The sequence below is a fragment of the Varanus komodoensis genome, unplaced genomic scaffold, assembly GCF_004798865.1.
Source record: "Varanus komodoensis strain SLA01 unplaced genomic scaffold, ASM479886v1 scaffold48, whole genome shotgun sequence".
In the NCBI taxonomy this organism is placed as follows: domain Eukaryota; kingdom Metazoa; phylum Chordata; class Lepidosauria; order Squamata; family Varanidae; genus Varanus; species Varanus komodoensis.
The window spans coordinates 1656341-1678214 of record NW_025336059.1 but is presented as its reverse complement, the minus strand read 5'-3'; the positions used below and the strand labels follow the sequence as shown (position 1 = coordinate 1678214).

The 21874-nt window shown below is 53.4% G+C and overlaps 1 protein-coding gene across 1 annotated transcript; it reads left to right on the top strand.

The window, feature by feature from the left end:
* The first annotated feature begins 347 nt into the window (after positions 1-347).
* Positions 348-20646, top strand: KLHL17 (kelch like family member 17). The gene is made up of 12 exons (XM_044445292.1): positions 348-612; positions 7390-7649; positions 7822-7943; positions 9048-9269; positions 9672-9788; positions 10359-10572; positions 11701-11845; positions 12328-12495; positions 12693-12781; positions 14553-14626; positions 15433-15614; positions 16246-20646. The coding sequence occupies exons 2-12, from the start codon at positions 7439-7441 to the stop codon at positions 16472-16474; spliced, it is 1773 nt and encodes a 590-aa protein (XP_044301227.1). The 5' UTR covers positions 348-612; positions 7390-7438; the 3' UTR covers positions 16475-20646.
* The last annotated feature ends 1228 nt before the right edge of the window (positions 20647-21874 follow it).

Genomic DNA, 21874 nt, shown 5'->3' with positions numbered 1-21874 from the left:
TTTGAACACGTTTCTAATAAAAGCCTCTATCAGCCACCATCTCGATCCTATGCATTTTTAGACGGGGGGTGGGGGGATGCTTTAAACTCCGACCACATGTTATCTAAACGTACCCAAACCTAGACCCAACCTATTATGCAAAGATTTTCGGGTGCTTTATTTAGTCTGTTGTGCTCAAAAGCAGCATTTTGTTCTTGTTTTTGTTTTGTTGCAGTCTTTCCAAAGCACGGCGGAAAGGTTCTAGTCCCGTTGACCACAGGACCCACAGTTGCAAACTGCGGCGCGGGCGGCAACGTGACACATACACACGCACTATTCCAGCAATCCTTTTTATCCTTGCTGTAGATCGTGGGGAAGAGAAGAAGAAAAAGCCAAGAAAGCTCCGTTTAGCTTTGCCCCTTGGGCTGACATGTGCAAATACGAAGGGGAGTAAGGAAAGAGGGAAATCCTGCCCTTCAGAGACGTTCCCCCAACGCATCAGCTGGGGAAAGGAATTTTGTCTGTTTTTGTTTTCTGCAGGGACTAACTTTTACGAAAATCCATCAATCTGGAGAGCAAAGCGCCAGACCACGGAAAGCACCTTTGCTTTCTAGCCCTGGAGGTGTCAGCCGGGTGAGTGCGCTTTTTAAACGAGCGTTTTCCTGCCTTTTAAAATAAAGGCACTCCGTGCAGATGGCTGGGGACAGGACCGATCCCGAACAAAGCAGGAGGAGATGCGGCTGGACCGTGCCGTCCTCTGCATGGCTACTCAGGAGTATGTCCCTCTGGGGTTGCAGGGCTTACTCGCGGGTAAGTGTGCCTGGAGTGTGCAGCCCCAGCGTGGCTCACTGCGGGAGCGCGTAACGGACAGCTTCCTCGTCTCCAGTCGCCGCACTTTGAATGCAAATGCCGCATTTGTCTCGGGATGGAGACCGCCGGCGGCGGGGGCCGCAAACGCACTTTTGCCAGGCGAGAGCGCCTGTGTTTTTCCTGGGAAGCGAGTCCCGCTGCTCCCGGGAAAGCGTGCGTCAGCCTGCAACCTCCTTCCCTCTTCCCCCCATTAGTTCTCCTCAGTTATCCCTTTGCTTCTTCCAGCCGGTTTCCCGCACAGCCGCCACTCCCCAAATTCTCTCACGGAAGAGGATCTGTGATCCCCAGGGCTCGCAGCTATGCATGAATTTAAAAAACAAAATCCAGGAATACAGAATTCCGAATTTGCAGCAAGAACCGGGGGAGGGGGAGAAGGACAGAGAGTTTGCACAGGGCGAGAATGCGTTTCTTTGCAAGGAACGGAAGCGCACGCACAAATCTACCGCATTGGAGAGATCGGCCGGCAAACCAGGTCCCTTGTTATGCTTTTTGTGCTGCGGGGGGGCGGAGGCGGGGGGGGGCGAGCGGTGTCCCGGCTGGAGGGTTATCCGAGGTGACTGCCGTATTCATGAAACTGCAGTCCCTCCGTCTTCCTCGTGTAATTTTTGCTGTTGTTTTGCAAAGAGCTGGTTTATCGTTTTTCGATTTTTTTTTGGGGGGGGTGCAACATCCGTGAAAAGGCTTAGACAGAGGGAGAGGGGGTTCCGCTGCAGGTTATGCGGTCCCCCCCAACACACACACACTTTGTTCCGAAAAGCTCCAGTTGCAGTAGCAGAGACGCCCTGCATTGCTGTTCCCCGGAAAAGATCAGATGTTTATTTATTTATTTTGAATTTAAGGAGGCGCTGGGAGTTCGCTTTGCTGGGAGCAGTTTTCTTTTGTTCCCCCGCCCTGCTTGCCTCTTACCATTAGATATCCGAGCAGGAGTCGGTTCTCTCCCGCCCCCCTGCATCTCCCCCGTTTGCGTCAATCGCAGCCCTCCGGAACAGGGAAGCGAGGGCCAGCAACCTGGACACAAAGAAAACTTCTCTGGTCATCCTTCCCTTCTCCAGGCTCAGAGTCGACTCCCTCTCTAGGCTGCAGAATGAGGGAGGTCCATGGACCGAAGTCAGTTTTGGAGGAGTATTAGCAGGGGAAAGAGAGGCTGGACGTGAGAAAAACGTTTCCAGCCTGGCCCTTTGCCGGTACATCTGGGAATATGGTGGATTGTGGTCGAGGGATGGAGGTCGGACAGGAGATGCTGTCCTCTTGCACAGCAATACCCCTCCTACCTCCAGTTTGATAACGTGTCTGCCACATTCACACGTTATGTTTTGAATCCGATGCTTGCAGCATCTTTCTTACTGCTGAAGGGACTGGATGGGGGGGCTGTGTGTGTGTGTGAAGAGCCCCCTACAAGGAACATGACAGCAGCATTGTAAAACAGCCCTTCTCTTTCATGCCTACACACCTACAAGCTTCGCACTGGTCTGAAGTTATCTAATGTGCCGTGCATCCAGGCGGGTCTGTTTATTTTTTCCCCAAAATGGTGTGCGATGTAAGAATACTGCCGATTGCCCCAGTTTGCTGCCCTGTGCTGGATTGCAATCCCCACACTGACTGGGGATTATGGGAGTTGTATTCCGACACATTTGGAGTGGGGAAGTTTGGTGTTCTGTTAAGAATAACATAAATCAGTAAAGGTTCTGACAAGCCCAAAGCACCCATCTCTACAGGAAATTGCCCACTGCATTTCTGCTGCCTTCCTCTCAGTCAGGTCAAATTTCCTTCCGTCCTTTATTTTGTACCTTCTCTACCAAAAAGGGGAAAAGGCACTCAAGACGGCTGTCTGCCTCCAGAGGAGGTTTCGCTTGTGCATCTGCGTGAGTCCCTGCTCTGAGCTTGCCTTCTGCAACAGATGGGAGTGGGTCACTTTCTCTTGATAGAATCAAGAGATTTCACTTTCTCTTGATAGAGATTCTTGTAAAGTTGCCCATTCTGGGGAGGCTGCTCATTGGGTACCTGCATGAGTCCTTGTTCTGCTTTTGCCTTCTTCCCCTCTATCTCTGCCGAGGGGTGAGTAATGCCAACGCATCTCTGCATCAGGTGTGGCTGGTCCACAGGCGTCTTCAGAAGCTGTTTTGGGTGCTCAAACGATGGATAATGAGAGCGTCCGCAATATGGGTGCCACCAGGCCTTGGCCTATTGTTCTGGGGCCTCGTTTATTCCTGCCTCCACATGTCCAAATTTTAGGCCCGCTTTCCCCAGTTGGGAACTTCCATGCATGTGGGATTCGCCATCCAGCACACTCGGCCAGGCCACTGAGCTGGGGAAGACGGCTCCAAGATGGTTAGCCTGGAGGGCAGTGGATTTCCTTTTGCACTTGGAAAATGGCCACTGCCCAACACATCCGGAGAGTGCAGGAGTGTAAGCCTCTTGGGGCGGGGAGCTAGCGGGCACATGAACATCGCCGCAAGCTTGGTTGACTCGCTGAGTCCTGCAGCGTCCTGCTGCTCTGTAGCCCCGGCACATCCTGCCCGTCCCTGCGCCCGGCTTCGCGGCCCATGTCGCAGTTGCTGGGCTGCGTGGGCTGCTTGTCGGCTGAGTCCTTCCGTCCTGCAAAATGTCAGATTGAACCCTACTGCTGGTGTTGGAAGCTACCTATGTTAGCAACAGTGGGTGATTAATCCCATGGCTTGCGTCATGTCCTTTATAACAACGCGAGCTATTTTTAGGACAGTTTGGTTTGAGGGTTTGCAAAAAAGAGAGGGAGGGGGAGAGGGAGGGGGGAGTTTGCTTCCATAGCAGACTGGGTGGGAAACCGCACCTGAGGTTAGAACCTGGCAGTTGGGCAGGAATTTTACAAAGAATGCACTGCGATGGAGGTGAGGGCAGAACCTGATAGATAATATCCAGGCTCTGAGGATGGAATTTGCAGAATAGTATTTAAGTGCCTCTGAGCATATGCAGAGGTTGTTTCCCTCAGCACCTGCTGTGCTGGCACACAGTGCTAAACCAGGCTTTAGCAGGACAAGAGCAAGTGATCCTATGCTTTTCAAGCATATACAGACTTCTTCTCTTCTGGAGCAGTTGTCCAGAGTTCAGAAATGCTTTTTCTTCCCATTTTTATGATTGTTATTACAATGCACGTTTATATCCTAGCTTTTTTCTTTTTGTGAGAAACCCAGGGCCACTTAACCTAGCTTCATTTTATCCTCACAACAGCAACAACAACCCTGTGAGGTAGGTTAGGCTGAGAGTGAGTGGCCAGTCACCCAAAGTCAGCTACATGGCCGAGTGGGGACTAGGACCCAGGTCCCCAGTCCAACACTCACCACCGCATTGCACTGGATCCCAAAGAAAGGAAGTCTTCTAAAACTCTGAGAGTATTAGAAGCAGTGCTGGTTTGTTGTTGTGGCAGCTGAACCTAAATAAATGGTAGTTTATCAGGATGCTGTGTGTGGATGGCGCTGGTTGGGCTGTGTGAGCAAAGTCGCTCCCCTCTGGACCGTAGAAATGGAGAGAAAGAGAGGCGTTATCGTTACGTGTTTGTTCTGATGTTTTATGGATGGCATACAAAGAAAAGCTGAGATCCGTTCTTCTCCGGCTGGCAAGAAACTCTGCTCAACCTTTCTCATAACCAGACCTTTCACTGGTAGACAAAAGAGTAGGCAAAACTGTAGCATCGCAAGCAGCCCCACGGTTTCATAATGAGTCTGAATTTGGGAGTGGGAGGGCACCAGCTCCCAGGGGCACTCAGTCACCCACCATCGCCTCTCCAACTCTGTGGTTTCAGAATCCAGGAAAGCTCCTGGAGGTACGAGGAGTAGCCCCGGGGTGTCTTAATCCCAGACAAATCTCTCTTTTCAAGGCCTAGCCTAGTGACTTTTGGCACCCTGACACCTCAGCTGATGCTGTGCAGCATGGGCTTGGTGTTTCCAAATGGCACCATCTCCTTCAGCAGGTCTTCCGGAAGAGGCCCTTTCACGGATGGTGAGTCTTCTCAGGCCCTTCTCCAAACGTCCCGTGCTGTCCCTCGTGTGACTGAACCGTGGCAGCTCCTCAAAGGCATCTGCAGACCATCCGATGGATTTGGGATCTCAGAGCTGGGACCTCCTGGGCAGATGGTCCCGAGTCACTGATGGTCTCGGAGAGGCGGGCGTCGCAAGCTGCAGAGTGTTGCAGAACTCCTCTTTAGAGACAAGATTGCTGCGCCTCTTTCATGTCTTCCACAGAAGCTTTAGGGGCCTCGCTAGTCTGTGAGACACCTTGAAAGGGATTGGCTGGAAGGCCACAGATTTCATTCCTCCTGCCCCCCTTCCCTCTTTCTCAACCGGCTTTCTTTTGCTGCTTTTAGATTATAAGCTCCTTGGGAGCGGAGACTGCTCTCTCTCTGTTTTAGTTTCTGGCACCCTACAGCAGGCGCATTGAACGGCCTTTCAGCCCAGGAGGTGAATTCAATCTTGGACAAGTTCCCTGGGGCTGCAGTGGGTCAGGCCAGCAGCAGAAGCGAGGGGAAGGGCCAGAGTTCCCACAACGGCAGCACATTGTCACTGAGCTGCCAGGAATGAGGCTCTCGAAAAGAGCTTTCAGCCTTTTCGTTTGGGGAAGAGAGCTGCACAGAGGCCAGGAAACCTTTGGTGAGCAGAAGAAACGGGGTGGGTCCTTTTGAAGGCGATGTGGCCCTCCGGGTCCCTTGAGGGCCAGAATTGATTCCCAGGTCAGAGTTACTGTGCCCATTTCTAAAAACATTCATGCTCTGCACCCAAAAAGCGGGGCGGAGGAGACAAAAGCATCCTTTCTAACTACTAAAGCCTTACCTGCCGAACTCAGGCTGGTACGGGATTGGGCGGGGGAAGAACCTGGCCTTCCCTCCAGCAGTCGTAATTATACCGTGCGATTCCACCACCGCAAACTTTGCAAACATTAATTAACAAGCCCACTGTGCATTATGCCTTCTTGGAAGCCTTTTAACTTTGCAAGCTTTGCTCTTTCCATCTCTCTAGCACGTTCCACGGCGTGTGGGCGGCTGTCAGGAGCTGCATCCGTTCCGTCGGCGCTTTCCCTTGTTCCAGACGGAGATGGGAGTTCCCACTCCTCTGCCGGAGGAAGCACCCTGCACCCTTTTGAGCTTTCTGTTTTCAGTCTGCCAGGAAACTCGAGATCTCGCTGCCTCTGCATGCATCTGTCGATCGGATGGAGGGAGGCGTTTCAGGTTTTGCGTCTCATCTCCCCGTTCCAGCACTGTCTTGGTCGACACGACCACAAATTCCCTCCCTGTCTGTCTCTCTTGCAAGTCTATGTCTGGTTTTTGGCAAGAACAAAGTGAATAAATTCCTCTTCCCAGCTGAGGGCCAGTTATTTTTAGACAAGCTCACACTTCCGCATGTACCCCTTGCTGTCAGGGATGTGTAGGTGATGGAGAGGAATCCCAAGGCCTGGCTAAGTCTCTGTGTGCAAACTACAAGGGGCACGTGAGAAAGAGAGAAAGATTAATTGCCAGTGAGCAACGATGGGCAGCCCGGAGGCCATCATGCTGAATGGCTTCTAATGGCACCTTCTAATGGTTATTCTTGCCACATGCTGGTGATTAGGGTGGGGCGTGCCAGTGCCAGATCTGGGCTGGCGAGAGCCCCCGGCCTCTGTAAGGCGGTCTTCTGCCCTCCACGTTCTCCCTTGCTCAAACTCCTCTTCTGTTTAGGACTTGAAGGGCAGAGATCTAGCAGAAAAGTCAGCCGTGCCCTCTTGTTCCTCCTCGCCGCCACCACTGCCTGCAAGAGGGGAAGGGGATCGGGCCGGCCGCTGCTGAGCAACAGGCCTGCCTCGTCTCAGTCTCTGAAAACTGCTTGTCTTTCTCGCTCCAAATCAGAGGCTGCCGTCATTTATCGGGTGTAAAAAGCGAAATAGTCTGGTACATGCCATGAGCCTTCCGCAGTAGAAAAACAGCACTAACATGATAAAATGTCGTTATGTGTATATTAATATAAGATATTTGAGCCGGCTCTGAAAATGCATTCAGTCAGCTCTTCAGCAATGACCTCAGAGTGGCGTAGAATGAAGTAAGAAAGATCACAGCTGAAGGAACGACCGATCTGGGAAGGTTCCCTCTTTGGGACTGATCGGTTGTGGGTGATGCACAAGGAAGAAGGGATTCTGTGGATTTTCTCCCATGTAAAGCAGACGATATTCTGGCTTTGGATTATAAATGGAAAAAATAATGTTTCTTTCTTCTCTTAAGGCATAAATCAAAGGATTGGTTGGCTTTCTGAGCGGCCAGTGTTGCGTAATGGGCAAAGTGCTGGACTAGGACTTGGGAGGATCCGGGTTCGAGTCCCCGCTCAGCCACGGAGCTCACTGTGTGGTGTTGGGCCAGTCCCTGACTCTCAGCCTAACCTGCCTCACAGGGTTGTTGTGCGGATGGACTGGAGAAGAGAATGAGGAAGATTATAGACTCTGGCTGGGGCTCCTTGCAGGAAAAAAAAGCACGGTTTAACTGTAATTGGAATGCAGATCCGGCCTCTTGTTGGAATGACTTTAATCGCTGTCCATCTTCTTCCGCAGAGAGGCGGAGAGGGCGCTGCCGCGCGTCAGGAACGACCCGCCCGCAGCCATGGAGACCGGCATGCAGCTCCTGAGCCGGGACGGCCACAGCGTGTCGCACAACTCCAAGCGCCACTACCACGACGCCTTCGTCTGCATGAACCGCATGCGGCAGCGGGGCCTGCTGTGCGACATCGTGCTGCACGTGGCCGCCAAGGAGATCCGGGCCCACAAAGTGGTGCTCGCCTCGTGCAGCCCCTACTTCCACGCCATGTTCACCAGCAAGTACCCCCCCACCCCTGGCCTCCTCTGGGGCCCCAACGCCGTGCGCCTCGCCGGGGCTGAAGGGGCCGGGCCTGCGCTCGGCCGCACGCCTCCTTCCGAGGGCCGGGCGCTCTCGCTGCCCCCGCACGCCCCACGAAGGGCCCACGCCGGTTCTCTTTGCCCCCGCAGACGAGATGAGTGAAAGCCGGCAGACTCACGTGACGCTGCACGATATTGACCCGCAAGCGCTGGAGCAGCTGGTCCAGTACGCCTACACCGCCGAGATCGTGGTGGGAGAAGGGAACGTGCAGGTCAGTGCTCGACTGCCGGGAGAGGACTCTGCGCCTGCCCTTTAGAGGCGGCACGATCTTCCCGGAGCCTGAGAAGTTCCGCAGGCCGGACGGAGGCGTGCCAGCGGTTCTTTGCCCCGATCTGTAGGCGGGCCACACACGCGGCATATCCTTGGTGTATCTCTACCTTTGTCTCTCGCACAGAGCCGTAGGCAGCGCACACGACCTTCCTCCCACCGTCCGTTTTATCCTTGCGGTGCCCCGTGAGGTGGGCTAAGCTGAGACTGGCCCGAGTCCACGGCTGGTCCAAGTCACGGCAGGAGCTCCATGACCGAGTGGGAGCTCAGATCTGGATCTCCCATGCCCCAGCCCCCAGAATTCCCCGCACCTCACTGTACCGGCTATGCAAATATGTCCATTTAAAACCAGGCTGCTGTTTTGGTTGGAAGTCTGACAGGGCCTCGAGGGCCGTTCCCTCTGCGTGGCCGCGTCCCGACTGCAGGCTGAGCCGGGCGCACTGGGAGCGGCCTCCCTTGGTCCCTCCAGGCCGATGCCGCTGGCTGGCAGCAGCCGCCCTCTGGACTTTTAGGATGGATTTTTCCTGCGCTACCTGGCGAAGCCGGGGATCAGATCAGGGGCTTCCAGCACGCAAGCAGGTGGTCCGCTGCCTGAGCTACATGGGAGCTCTCCCATTGTTCAGCTTCTGAGGAGCCCACGCCAGGTTTCTGTGAAGCGTGTTAGAGAGGAGAGCTGTTGCCTATAGCTTCAGACCTTGGCTCAGCACAGCCGGTGTCCCGCATGATGCGGCCATTAATGGAAATGACACCATGCTAACGCAAGCTGCATCGAGCGCCTGGCAAAACCGCTTGCAGACTTGACGGGTCTCCCCAGAAAAGCCACCGTTTCGGCGAGCGCTGTTGTCGTGGCGTGAGGGGTGGCTTAAGCCAGGGCAATGACGTAGTGCAGGGGTGTGTGGCAGAGCCCGGTTCTCCCAATCTCCTTTGGGGTTGTGGCAGGAGCAGAGCCTGGTTTTGCCGTCACGGCCGGTTTGGCAGGACTTGGGGGTATTCCGGACCGCGGGAGGGCACCCCTGCGATGCCCGCCACCTTTTTTCTGCCCTTACAGACACTGCTTCCGGCCGCCAGCCTCCTGCAGCTGAACGGGGTGCGAGACGCCTGTTGCAAGTTCCTGCTGAGCCAGCTGGACCCCTCCAACTGCCTGGGCATCCGGGGTTTTGCAGACACGCATTCCTGCAGCGACCTGCTGAAGTCGGCCCACAAGTATGTCCTGCAGCACTTTGTGGACGTCTCCAAGACCGAAGAGTTCATGCTTCTGCCGCTCAAGCAGGTAAGAGATGCTCGGCCCCCAGGTCAAACCCAGACCCTCTGCAGCTGGGAGAGGAGCGGGGTGCGTGTGTGTGTGTTTGTATTGTTGTAGTGCTTGTCTCTGCATCTGCTCTGGCTTCATCCCGGCACTGGGATCTGAGCTCCGCACAAAATGTTCCTCCATTCCTACTTTTCTGCTCTAGGCAGAGTTGAGCTCTAGAGACTGAGTCCAAATACACCGAGACAAGAGCATCGTCGCCCTGCTTCTCAGCACCCTCAGTATGGCCTGCTGGAAATTGCAGGCTGCAGAAAACGAATCTCTGCGCATTTTGCTTGCGTTGCTGCGGGATGATTGGAGTCTGCTTCATCCCCTGTCTTTCCCCCCGCTTTGGTTTCAAAGTGACCGGGCTTTTTGTTTCCCCAGGTTCTGGATCTGATCTCCAGCGACAGCCTTAACGTGCCCTCGGAAGAGGAGGTCTACCGAGCTGTCCTGAGCTGGGTGAAGCATGACGTGGACGGCAGAAGGCAGCATATCCCCCGAGTAGGTGGCTCTGCGTGGGAGGATGGCCTGGCTGTGGACCCGGGCCTCTTTCTGAGCCACAGAGCAAGGATTCCTGCTGCGCAAAGGGTTAACTCTCCCTTTCCCACAGACTGGAGCGCCCCCTCCAGGAAGAAAGCATCTGCCCCTGCAGGGCGCTCAAATGTGGCAGCAAAGTTTCCCATTGGTTTTGGGGCACGGGGCAATTTAACGGAAGAATGTGTTTGATTTGAGAAGGTTGGGCTATGGAAGGAACTGGCACCCTTTGCCTGCTCATTGCTTCTGGGCCGGCTTCCGTGGATATCGACCAGTTTTGTGCAAATCTGTGCCCTTTTCTTGTAGCTTGGCCTCTGTGGAGCGGAGCCCAGCGTCTTTCGAGTGGCTGCCCCCCCGCTGGCTCTGTACCTTCCTCCTGGTTCTTTGCGTGACGTGAGAAAACGTGATCACGAACAAGTGGGCACTTATGCGTGGCCGCCCCGTGGCTGCTTGAGCAACGCTGCACAATCTCCTCTCCTGATGCAGTTACTGAGTCCCCCCCCACCCCCCGTTTCCCCCTTTCTGCTCCTTCCCCAGCTCATGAAGTGCGTCCGGCTTCCCCTCCTGAGCCGCGACTTCTTGATGAGCAACGTGGACACGGAGCTGCTCGTGAGGCACCACTCGGACTGCAAGGACCTCCTCATCGAAGCCCTCAAGTACCACCTGATGCCCGAGCAGCGGGGCGTGCTCAGCAACAGCCGGACCCGTCCCCGGCGCTGCGAGGGGGCCAGCACGGTGCTGTTCGCCGTGGGTAGGTGAAGCCCCGAGAGCGGGGGAGCTTTGGGAGGGGCGGTGGGCCATGAAGGAGCAGTCCTCGGGACGCGCGGGGCCACGGGGCACTCCCCTGGCCTGCTGAGGAGTCGGTCTCCCAGGAGGGCTGAATCGGCTGGCTGGGCTGCTTCTGTCTCTGGGAGCTTCCAGACGTATCCTTGGTTGGATTTATACCCACCTGTCTATCAGGAGCAACTCACCGAAAGATATAAAGAAGGAAGCGCCCGAATGCAATAAAAGCCTAACAGTTACTGAACGAAGAGTCCCGCTTGCAGGTGTCTTGAATAAAGCGGGTTTTGCTGTTGGAAGGAGAGCAGAGCGGGTGTCAACCCGGCCTCCCTTGGGGAAGGGCCCACCCCCAGAAGAGCTTAAGGACTTGGTTTGCTCATACAGGGAAGGTGGTCTTTCAGGCAGCCCCCCAGGCGACACAGGGCTGTATAGGTCACAACCAGCACATACTGCCTTGTGTCTGGGAACAGGCAGGCTGCCAGGGGGCCGCACACTCCCTAGGACTGGCCCCCGTGAATGGTCCGGCTGCAGCGTTCTCGACCTGCTGCAGCTTTTGCAGTCTTCAAAGGCAGCCCCATGTTGCAGGAGTTCGAACAGGGTGTGACTAAGACAAGTGGATCTTTAGCCAGACAAAAGACAGAGCAATTCTGCCTTTTCCTCCTAGGCGTCTGCCTGGACACTGGGATCAGTCCCTGAGGCCCACCTTCGAGCCCCTCCAAGGGAAGCGTGGAGGATGCCAGCCACAGAGAGGGCCTTTTCAGCAGTGGCTCCTCAGCCCCAAAATGCTTCCTCCAGCGAGGTTCATGTAGCACCAAGACTGCCGTATTTTAGCATCCAGTTTAGGTTGTCCTAGGCAGGGTATGATAGGGCTTTCATGTCCGTTGTTGTTGGCAAGCCTGAGTCTTCCGTTGCAGCTTATTTTTGACGTTTTGTCTGTTAAGCATTTCATATCAGGCCGTAGCCCGGCAGTGTCCTTCTGCAAACTAAAACACCTGTGGCAGGTCTTTCCCTAGCGCTTGTGGCTGCACCTTGGCGCTTGCACCGCTTCCCGTACGCCCCAAATTCTGTCGGCTTCCGACCAGCGCCGCTCTTCCTGCAGGTGGGGGCAGTCTGTTTGCCATCCATGGAGACTGCGAGGCCTACGACACGCGGACGGACCGGTGGCACATGGTCGCTTCCATGTCCACCCGCCGGGCCAGGGTGGGCGTTGCCGCCATCGGGAACAAGCTGTATGCTGTGGGCGGGTAAGCAGGAGAATCCCGTTCCCATGCTCCCCAGCAACTGGTGTCCGGTGGCACACTGCCTCTGAACCTGAAGGTTGCATGCGGTCATGGTGACGAGTAGCCCTGGAGAAGAAGGCCACTCACCTTTCCAAGCCATCGTAAGTCAATTAGCATTGACTACGGAGTACCAAGTTCTGTAGTTCAGCATCTGTGTGATATGAAGAAGACCGTTTTGTCTGTCCTGATGCTCCTGCTAATTGGATGACCCCCAATGCCTACGATTATGTGAAAGGGAGACAAATATCCCTCTTTCTCCCCACCTTTTCCAAGCCACACTTGATTTGATGTAGGTTAAGCGTCCCCATTGAGTCACCATTTTTGCAAAACGAAAAGATCCCCAACTTGACTGAGTTCCTTCAGCTCCCGACATCCTGATCATTTGGGTTGCCCTTTCTGGGCTGCCCTCCAAAGCTTGCATTTCCTAAAGCTCTGCTTCACCACAGCTATGATGGAACGTCCGACATGGCCACGGTTGAATCGTACGACCCCGTCACCAATTCCTGGCAGACGGAGGTGTCCATGGGGACCAGACGCAGCTGCTTAGGAGTGGCCGCCCTGCACGGCCTCCTGTATGCTGCCGGAGGATATGACGGGGCCTCGTGTCTCAACAGGTAAGAAGCATCTGTTGCTGGTCTCTCTGCACTCACTTAGTCACTATAGTACTGCTACCCATAAACTTAAATATTATTGCAGCATTTAATGAATCAAATCCAGTTTTGTGGGGGGGGGGCTACTGCATATTTTACTTCTCCAGGCAATGCCAGTGCTTGACCATGTGCTGTTTTCCTTCTCCCTTGACCGCACTCAGCGCCGAGAGGTACGATCCCCTGACAGGCACCTGGACCTCTATTGCTGCAATGAGCACCAGGAGGAGATATGTGCGCGTGGCAACGCTGGGTAAGATCGGCTTGCATGTTCAAGGCAGGGCTGGAGGCTCTGCTTGCGAAAATGCGCCGTGTGTTGGGAGTGAGAAAGAGGGCTGCTTTGGGCGTCCTCAAGGGCTGCTGGCAGGAATTCAGAAGAATCCGAAGGGGAGGGAGAAGGGGGAGAGGAGTGGAGGGGCTGGGAAGGCAAGCCATCCAAGACACCGAGAGAAGCCGATGCGATTATCTCTGGGCCAGACTCCCCAGGTGGGCAGGCAGCCTCTGGGAAGAACCACTAGAGCGGGTTCAGCAAAGTGCTCTGTACACGCTCAGAGATTCTTTCTGGGTGTTTGTGCTTTTGGTCAATAAAGAACACTTTGCAAGGAAAAGGTCTGTGGCATTGAATGTAAGGAGGAAAAACCTTAGCCCCCGAGAGCATGCCACCTTCAAAGCTCTGAATACAAGCATGACGCCTATCTGCCCAAAAAGGTCAGAGATGGGCCTCCACACGCGTCCTTTTCAACACTCCGCTGGATTGGTGCAAAGCTCCAAATTTGGGCAGATATCCTCTGTGGAGCGAATCGGCCCCACTTGAGCCTGGGGGGCATGTTTCTGCAAAGGGGGAGGGCATGGGCACTCCTTCGCCGCTTGGTTTGTGCGATTTTCCTGTCCGCACAAAGCAAGCGGTGATGGCAAGTGGGAATTAGGCTCAAGACAAGCAGTAAGACGGTGCCCGGAAGATCCCGGTGCGCTTGATCCGTGCGCCTTCGTTCGCCCACCCCTAGGCAAGAACGAGGGACTGTTGTGGTGACTCACAGTGCGAGAACGCAAAGGGGCTGTCGCGTGAGACTGAGCAGTGGGAGATTCAGGGCTGATCGGAGGAAGGACTTCTGCACTGCCGTAGCTAAACGTTAGGATTCACGTCCACAAGATGCTGCGATGGCCGTTAATTTAGATAGCTTAAAAGGGGCCTGGACAAATTCACGGAAGAGAAGGTTGTCGGTGCTGATCGGAAAACAAGCTTAATCATAAGAGCTTTATTCATTTTGAGGGCAGGCCAATACTTTTTCTTTACCCAGCGTTTTACTGGTTGAATGGTTTTTATTATACAATACAGAATTGTTTTTACTGTGTCTTTTTATATATTGAAATTATATTATCTAATGTGCTGGTCCTGTCTCGGTTTTGTAAGCTGTCTTGAGATCCGCCTGAGATATAGATGGGCTAAAAATGTTTTAAATAAAGCAAACGTTCTGTCTGCAGGTAGGTGCTCTCCCCCTGAACGCACACAAAAGCTATTTCTGCATATCGAAAACTAGCCCTTGAAGGGGGAAGGGTCCGTCCTACCTTTCTCCCCAGTTTTCTGTGCACACGGATAGCCCAGATGCCACCTGCCCACTTGAGCAGAACAAATGGGAATCTCTTTCCAGCCCGCTCCCTCCATTTCGTTCCGTTTCTGAACAGCTTGTGCTTTATTTCCTTTGTGAACCATCTCCTGACTTCACTTTGCAGGCGTGATCTGTCCCAGTCGTATGAGATACTAAAAATCACGTGCACACAGGCTGTATGTTCAATGTGTCCTACGGTCGTCGTACATTTTCCCTCCGGTTTAAAAACCGAAGTGAAAAAAGTGAACCCGACTCTGGCTCTGCAGCTAAATGTGGACTGTGTGATCCACATTTGTGTTGTGTTCTTTGGAAAGGTCTTCTGGGGAGTTGCACTGAGTGTGTGTTTCCGGGCGGGGCTTTTGCATCCCGTTGTGCTCCTTTAAGTTTGTGTGTGTGCATTTTCACCCCTCGCTGCAGAAGGCAACCTGTATGCCGTTGGAGGGTATGACAGTTCGTCGCACTTGGCAACAGTGGAGAAGTACGAGCCACAGGTAAACAAGAAGCAGCTCTGGGAACTTGTTGGTAGGTTGCAGCTAAGCTCCGAGGAAACGGGTTGTGGGGCTGTGCCAGACACTGTCAGCATCCTTGCTTGCGTCCCTGGGGTGCAGTGCACCACTGTGAGGGGTCGGCATGAGTTGACTGTGGGTTGCTGTTGGGTTACGAGTTACCGTGTTGTCTGAACCCAGCTAACAAAACATGGTGAGCGACCCGGAGTTCACAACCCAACAACAAATCATGGTTTCTCTTCATGGGTAGTTCATGGTTAACAAGCCATGCTTTGTTAGCATAGCTGGACCTAACCAACACAAGAAGCCTAACTATGGCTAGTGAGAACAAGCTAGGATCAAACCATGATTCCAGATCCTGGCTTATTCTCAGACCAGTTTTTCAAACAAATCACAGTTCTCTGTTTGGACACCACAAAGAACACTGGTTAATTTTGGCATCAAAACTTATCCACCTTGCGGGTATGAAAAGAGGAGGGGAGCAGTGGATCCATATGAACATCTCTATGTACAGTGACCTCCTGAAGCAGAACAACTAGTATCACTGTGGTTTGTCACTTCAGAGATCATTTCAGAAGCCAGAGCAGAGTTAACACAAAGCCTTGTTTGCAACTCTTCTTCAAACCATGGTTTCTGAATCTGTCCAGCCAGCCAAATCCAAGCTATGGTTTTTCAGTTCAGACATCACACCAAAACATAGCTGGAGAATATCTATGAACACCGAGGAGTGGCGAGGAAGGATTCTGTTGTCCTGAAGTGTTCAGGAAGGCTATTTTGCTTCTTCCCACTAGATCAATACGTGGACGCCAATTGCCAACATGCTAAGTCGCCGCAGCAGCGCTGGTGTAGCTGTTTTGGAAGGGATGCTCTATGTGGCAGGGGGCAATGACGGGACCAGCTGCCTTAACTCAGTGGAGCGCTACAGTCCAAAAACCAACACATGGGAAAGTGTGGCACCCATGAACATCCGGAGGTAGGGAATAGCTGTCTCAAAGAGGGAGTGAGGCCAAGCAACCGTATGGGTGCCATCACTCCTAAGGCCCTGCTCCTAGTAACCTCACACCCAATTCAGGCAGTGAGGGAATCTGGAGTGTGACCCTCTGAGGTTGGGGCACCTGAAAGGGATAATATAGGGAGACGTGGTCCTTCCAAGTTGCAGCCTGCAACCATTTAGGGCTTTAGAGAAAAGAACAAGGACCCTTGAATTAAGCCTGGAAACAAATAGGTGATTAACTGCTGAACAAATAGATCCAGGCAGTAATTGAACTGAAACCAGTTGAATATCTGACTGGTTTTCAGTGTGTTGTATTAATGGAAGGCTTAGAGCTGGAATACCGGGCGGCTTTCTGCCTGATGGCTGAATTTCATGCCGGGAAGCTCCCGAGGGCCCTCCGTTCAGGGAATGGAGCTTTAAGCTGCCAGTAACACTGTAGCTTAAAGCTCTTGCTAAGGGGCATAGAAGGCTGCCCTATTCTGCATCGGGACTTCGGTCCACCGAGCCCAGTATCACTGACACTAACTGGCAGCAGCTTTTCAGAGTTCCAGGCAGGGGGCCTCAGCTCTCCGCCAAGGGGTCACTAACCTTCATCTTGTCGTCTTGCCAGGAGCACCCACGACTTGGTGGCCATGGACGGCTGGCTGTACGCGGTCGGCGGCAACGACGGCAGCTCCAGCCTCAACTCCATCGAGAAGTACAACCCGCGCACGAACAAGTGGGTCGCGGCCTCGTGCATGTTCACCCGTCGCAGCAGCGTGGGCGTCGCTGTGCTGGAACTGCTCAACTTCCCGCCCCCTTCCTCGCCCACCCTGTCGGTGTCCTCGACGAGTCTTTGACAAAGAGTCCGGGCACACCTCGGCTCGCGGGGACTGCAGCATCTGCTGGAGCGCCAAGCCGGCCTGGCCTGACCCCTGTGGCAGCCACTCTCTGTGAAGAGAGAGAGAGAGAGAGGGCACACCATGAAGGCCCAGAGATGCTGCACTGAGACCCTTTTAGAAGTAACCTTCCCCCCCCCCCCCCCGGGGGCCCGCTCCCGGCTCTTGTGGTGCAGCTCCGAGGCTGGATCCAGTCCACAAGTCCTTGCAAGCAAGCAAGCAAGCAAGCAAGAGCCCGCTTGGTTTTCGCCATCCGTTCCATCGTGACTCCACTGATCCGCTCTGCTCCTTGCGGCGCGGACTCAGCAACCTCCCGTCTCCCCACAACCCTGTATGACCTTCTGGCTCCGGCCCTCGGGCAGCCGAGCTGCAAAGAAGCGACAGCAAAACGCAGGAACAAACCGAACCTGCCTCGGTGGGCAGGGGGGCCACTCTTGCAGGCTGTGCCAACAGCTGGAATGTAAGCTGTGAATGTCACACTTAAGCCAAAACTCCTTACCGAGCCTATAGCGCACTGTTAAAAGACTACGAGGCCCATGCCTCTCTCGCTGGTGTTTATTGGAAGGGATGCCTTAAAACACAAACCAAACAGGGCTGGGCGAGGACTGCCATGCGGCGGGTCCTCCAAAATTCTCTGTGCTCCCTCGTTCTAGAAACCTGGTTATGTGTCCCCACGCCTGACATTCTCTTGCCCCCTTGGACGGCACAGGTTCGGGAGCACCCACCGACCTTTGCTTTATTCCTCGTTTTTCTCTTCCACGCCCCCCCCCCGCCAACCTCCCTGCCTGTGGGAAGATCCTCATCATTCCCAAGTCTTCTCTAGGATCGTACTCTGATGCGGGTTAGCAGGGTGAAGCCAGGGTCACAAACCGCATGTCTGTTCGTGCTGTTCTGTATGCGTTCCCTTTTATTTCCATGCCTGTATATTAACATTCTTTTTAACTTTTTAATTTTCCAGCAAATTTGGTATTCTGCTACCTCCATCCTCCCTCCCTCCGTTTAGTTATTTATTTACTTATTTATTTACTTACTTATTTATTTATTTTTACGGGGGAGGATGGCAGAAAGGCAGAGAAAGTAGCACTTCTTTAAAATGAAAAGTGGCATTTCTTTAAAAAAAGCAAAACAAACGCGAAGAGAGAGAGCAACGGCCGCCAGTCAGTGAGGTGCCATTGATGTGACGGAGAAGCATAAAAGCTTCGTTGAACTCGTAGGGGGAATACGCAGCAATACGGGGCCTTTCGTTGGAGACGACGGAGATCTGCAATAACCTATTTGGACGAGCCCCATGCGTCCCGAATGCTCATGTACGCAGCCCATGCCTCGCAGGACGCGACAGAACGGCCCCCATTCGTTTTGGGGGGGCTCTGTACCAGCCCCCATCCAGTCCGTGTTCTTTTCGCTGCACGGTTGTGCCAGCCCCATTCGTGTGAGGCTCGTGTGCCGTTCCCAGTCACTTTAGTGTAGCATCGCACAAGTTCTGTTCATTTTAGTGGGGATTCTGTGCTCGTTGAGTTTGCTTCAGTGGTGCTAGCGGCGGGAAATGCTGCTTGTGGCTCGCGACAGGTGCAACTGGACTTGGAAAGATTTTTGTTGCAAAAGCTGGCATCTATCCTATGTGAAAGAATGGGCAACGAAGCAAAAAAAAAATGCCATATATGTTAACAATCTGCACTGAAACAGCCGAAGTTGCCACGTGGACCTCCTATGGGGAACACAAGGAACGCCCCGAGTCAAGTTTGTACTGTAAACCCCGACCGTTTCTTTGAGAAAGACCCACCGGTACCATGAAAACCTCTCTTTGTGGGAAGGAGCAGGTTGCTTAAAGACTCGTTTAAATGCATGATGCACTCTCCCTTCTGTGATCTGTGCACAGCTCAGAACTTGGGGGCAGGTGAGTGGGCTGGAGCTTCAGAGCCAGGCTCTGCCTTCAGCCACAGTCCGTTACAACCAAGCTCATGTACCTCAGTGGCCTCGGGGACGTCGTTCTGAAATCATGGCCTAGCAAAAGATACTTTTCTTTTTAGATATAATTTAGTCACCTTGTTATCTGATCTTTTTTTTGGTTCCTCTCCCCCCGTTCTTTCTTTCTGGACTTCCTCCCTCTCTTTCATCAGTTTGGTTCTGCCACAAATATGACAGCTATGCTAACTTGGGTTTTGTTGGGAAAAGGCAACCGGTAGGGCTCTTGGCATGCTCAGACAAGGCAGAATTGGTGCTTCTCTTGCCCTGGTGATGGAAGATGGGACACGGGGCTTAAATAACACCGGAGATCAGCCAGGTTGGACGGATGGTTTGTGCTAGTTCTTTAACTCAAGGGTTGTAACAGAAAGGAGTCCCAGAGCTTCCTGGCCACATGGTATGGTGCCTGAAAGGTATTTTAATTCTGAAGCCCTTTGACCCGCCTAGCCCATCATGCAGACCAAGTTGTTCAAAGAGCACATTTTGGGAAAAGAGTGCTTATAGAAGTCCCCCGAAAACCCCTGAGCGCTCAGAATTGCAGCCCTTCCCCCTGCAAACTTCATCAGGGCCTTGCTAGCTGCAGGACGGTTTTGGAGCCGAGCCAGTAGATTCTTCTTCTTTTAACAGTGTCTTCAGTTCCCCTTGGTTGCTTGGTGGCTGTGGCAGGTTCTCTGCCACACCCACCGTGGCCTGTTTGGCACTTCTTTTGTCGCCGTCTGCTTGTTCCCCGTGTACATACTTCATTTGCCTGTGATGGTGCAGGAGAGAAAATTCTCGTGCTGGCAGAGGGAGGAGAAGTTCCACATTGTGCCTCTGGTTGTTCCTAGTGGAGGAGCAGATCCGCCGTAATGCTCCTTGCGGTGCCAATTTCAGGACTTCGTCCACCGGTCTGCACCAGTGATGGTGACCAGCGTGTGCGCAGAAGTCCACCGCTGTTCTGTACTGTTGGGCCGTTCTTGGGGTTTCTCTTTACTGGGACCATTCCTTGTATTTCTGATTACGGGCAAAACAGAAACCTAGAGGAATGGGAAGCCAGCATTTGGATCGGGGCAGGGGAGAAAACAGATCTCCAGAAGTTCTGGACTCCAGCTCTCAGGTCCCGTGGCCACCAGCATGGGCAGTGGCCAGGATCTGAGGTCCAAAATATCAGGAAATTTGCTTTCTGCCCACTCCTCACCCAGACGAACTCTTGGCCTCCACAGAGTGACTGCTGCTTCAGCCCCTCATATGCGCTGGGCTCCCTCCCAAAGTTCTGGACTGCAGTTGGCACTGTCTCCAGCCAGCCTGGCCATGGAAACCAGTCCCAACGCATTTGGAAGGCGGGAGGCTGGTGGATACCTGTGGAAAAATGCCTGGACTCGTGTGCAGCTTGCTCTCTGGGGAGGAGGGCTGCGCCAGTGCCCAGTCCCCTGTGAGCAGACAGTCCTTGGAAGCGGAACGATACAGAGAAATGGCCCGTGAGTTCTGTGCCCGGTTCTGTCCAAACGGGGCTAGGTGTCTTGATGAGGTGTGGAGGCAGATAGCCAGCTCTTCCGTCCTCGAATGGAAGGGGAGGCCCTCTCCGAGCCTGGTAGGGAGGAAGCTTTGCGAGTTGGGATCACAACCATGGGGGACAGAGACAATGGGTTCGATTAGCAAAACGGTGAAGCTGAAGTACCCGATAGGCCATCCAGGAAGAGAAAATGCCATCCAGGGCCTCTGTTGTGTATGTGTGCATTCGTTTTTTTCCTTTTCTCTATTCAACTGCCAGTTGACTAACCCAAATGACTAATCCTATGTGACTTTTGCAGTGTTTTCCGTTTGACTGGGGTAGGCCTGATGCCTTTTAGGGATGTTCCGTTATCCAGAGTTGAACATGTATTGTCCAAAGACCGTAGCAGATGAGGGTTTTTTGGGGGGGCGGGGAGGGACTGGCACTCTCTCCCTGTCCCCTTCCCAGGATCCTTCTGGAAATACAAGCTCTGGGCCAGGCATGGTGCAGACTCCCAGCTCAGTCAACCCAGTACTGAAGGAGCCTTTTCGTTGTTGAAAATTTATATGTAAACATGTGTCAACTTAGGTGCATTTCAACGTTACTTTTATTTTGTGTTTCTGAATTTTTGCACTATAATGGGGTGGGGATATGAGCAATACAAGCCAGTGTATAAAATTAAAAACATGTTTTTCTGGAATACTGTGATGGCATTCTTTTGCTCTCTCCTTGATTTTTAGCACTGGGTACACAAACAGAGCTGTGGTGTTCAAGAGAGGTGAAATGTCTTCCAGCCCACCCAGGCCAAATTCAATTTCATCTCTGTGGCCAAATTCCCATCTTGAGCAGGGCTGAAGGAAAAGGTCAAGATTCCAAGAATACCAGCATATTTTCGTTTGAAACTCATCCTTCCTGCAGCTAAACCTTGGGAGACACATTTTTTCCTTTTTGGAGTGGGGGGAAACATACAAAAGCCAGCAAATGACCACATAATCAGGGTGGGGAAGGGGAGAGCAATCTCTGGAGCCTCAGAAGGGCTACCAGTTCAACATCCCTGTAGTGACAACTTGAATTCATGCTGCTTGGTCCAAAATGGTCCTTTTTCACTCGTGCAAACACACAACAAATGAGGCCTGCGATCGATCCAGGACTGTTCCCTGACGCATAAAATAAACCCTACCCAAGGCCTGAGTTTTTGCTTCTTCCCAAATACTCCAATTTTCTGTGTGCAAAGATACTCTTTCTCAACAAAGTTAGGGAAGCAGCCAGCCATGCAATCCCCCCGCCTGCCGCCTGGTGGTTCCAACTGGCAGCATCTGTGAACAGCGGGTACCACCCAAGCTTCCTCTGCGGAGTACTCTGGTGTTTTCCCAGGGCCAAAGCAGTTCTGCCGCATTTTCATCTGCACCCGTTTGTGCTTGAAGCGCTCGGAGGTGAGGTGCTGCAGGGCCCCGTGCTGCACATGCCAGCAGAGGGCGCCCTCATACCCCCATTTAAGCTGTTCCAGGGTGCAGGAGGAATCGCTGAGGACGGCAAAAAAACCAAGGATGTACCTAAGTGTGCAGCAGGTCTGCTTCAGAAACGCCTTTCCTTTGATTTGATGGTACGTTTTTGCGGCGACGTGGATGGCCGGGCAGTTCTCGCCACACAGCCCTTTTCTCCTTCTGAAGGAAGGTGTGAGACAATGCGAGATGCCTGGTTGAAGGTGGACAGAGTCCTGCTGCTTCTCAGCTCCGCTCCACTGAGGAGGGACTGCAGTTGTGCGATGGGTGTTTCATGCTCGCTCACTGGAGTGTTGTCTGGTTTCATATCCTCATCGGAGAGTTGGACGGGGCCAGAGAGCCAACGGGTCCAACCCTGTGGTCAGGGCAGGCCTCCAAGCCAAACCGGCCCTTGCAGGTGGCTGTCCAGCCACACCTTGAGTGCCA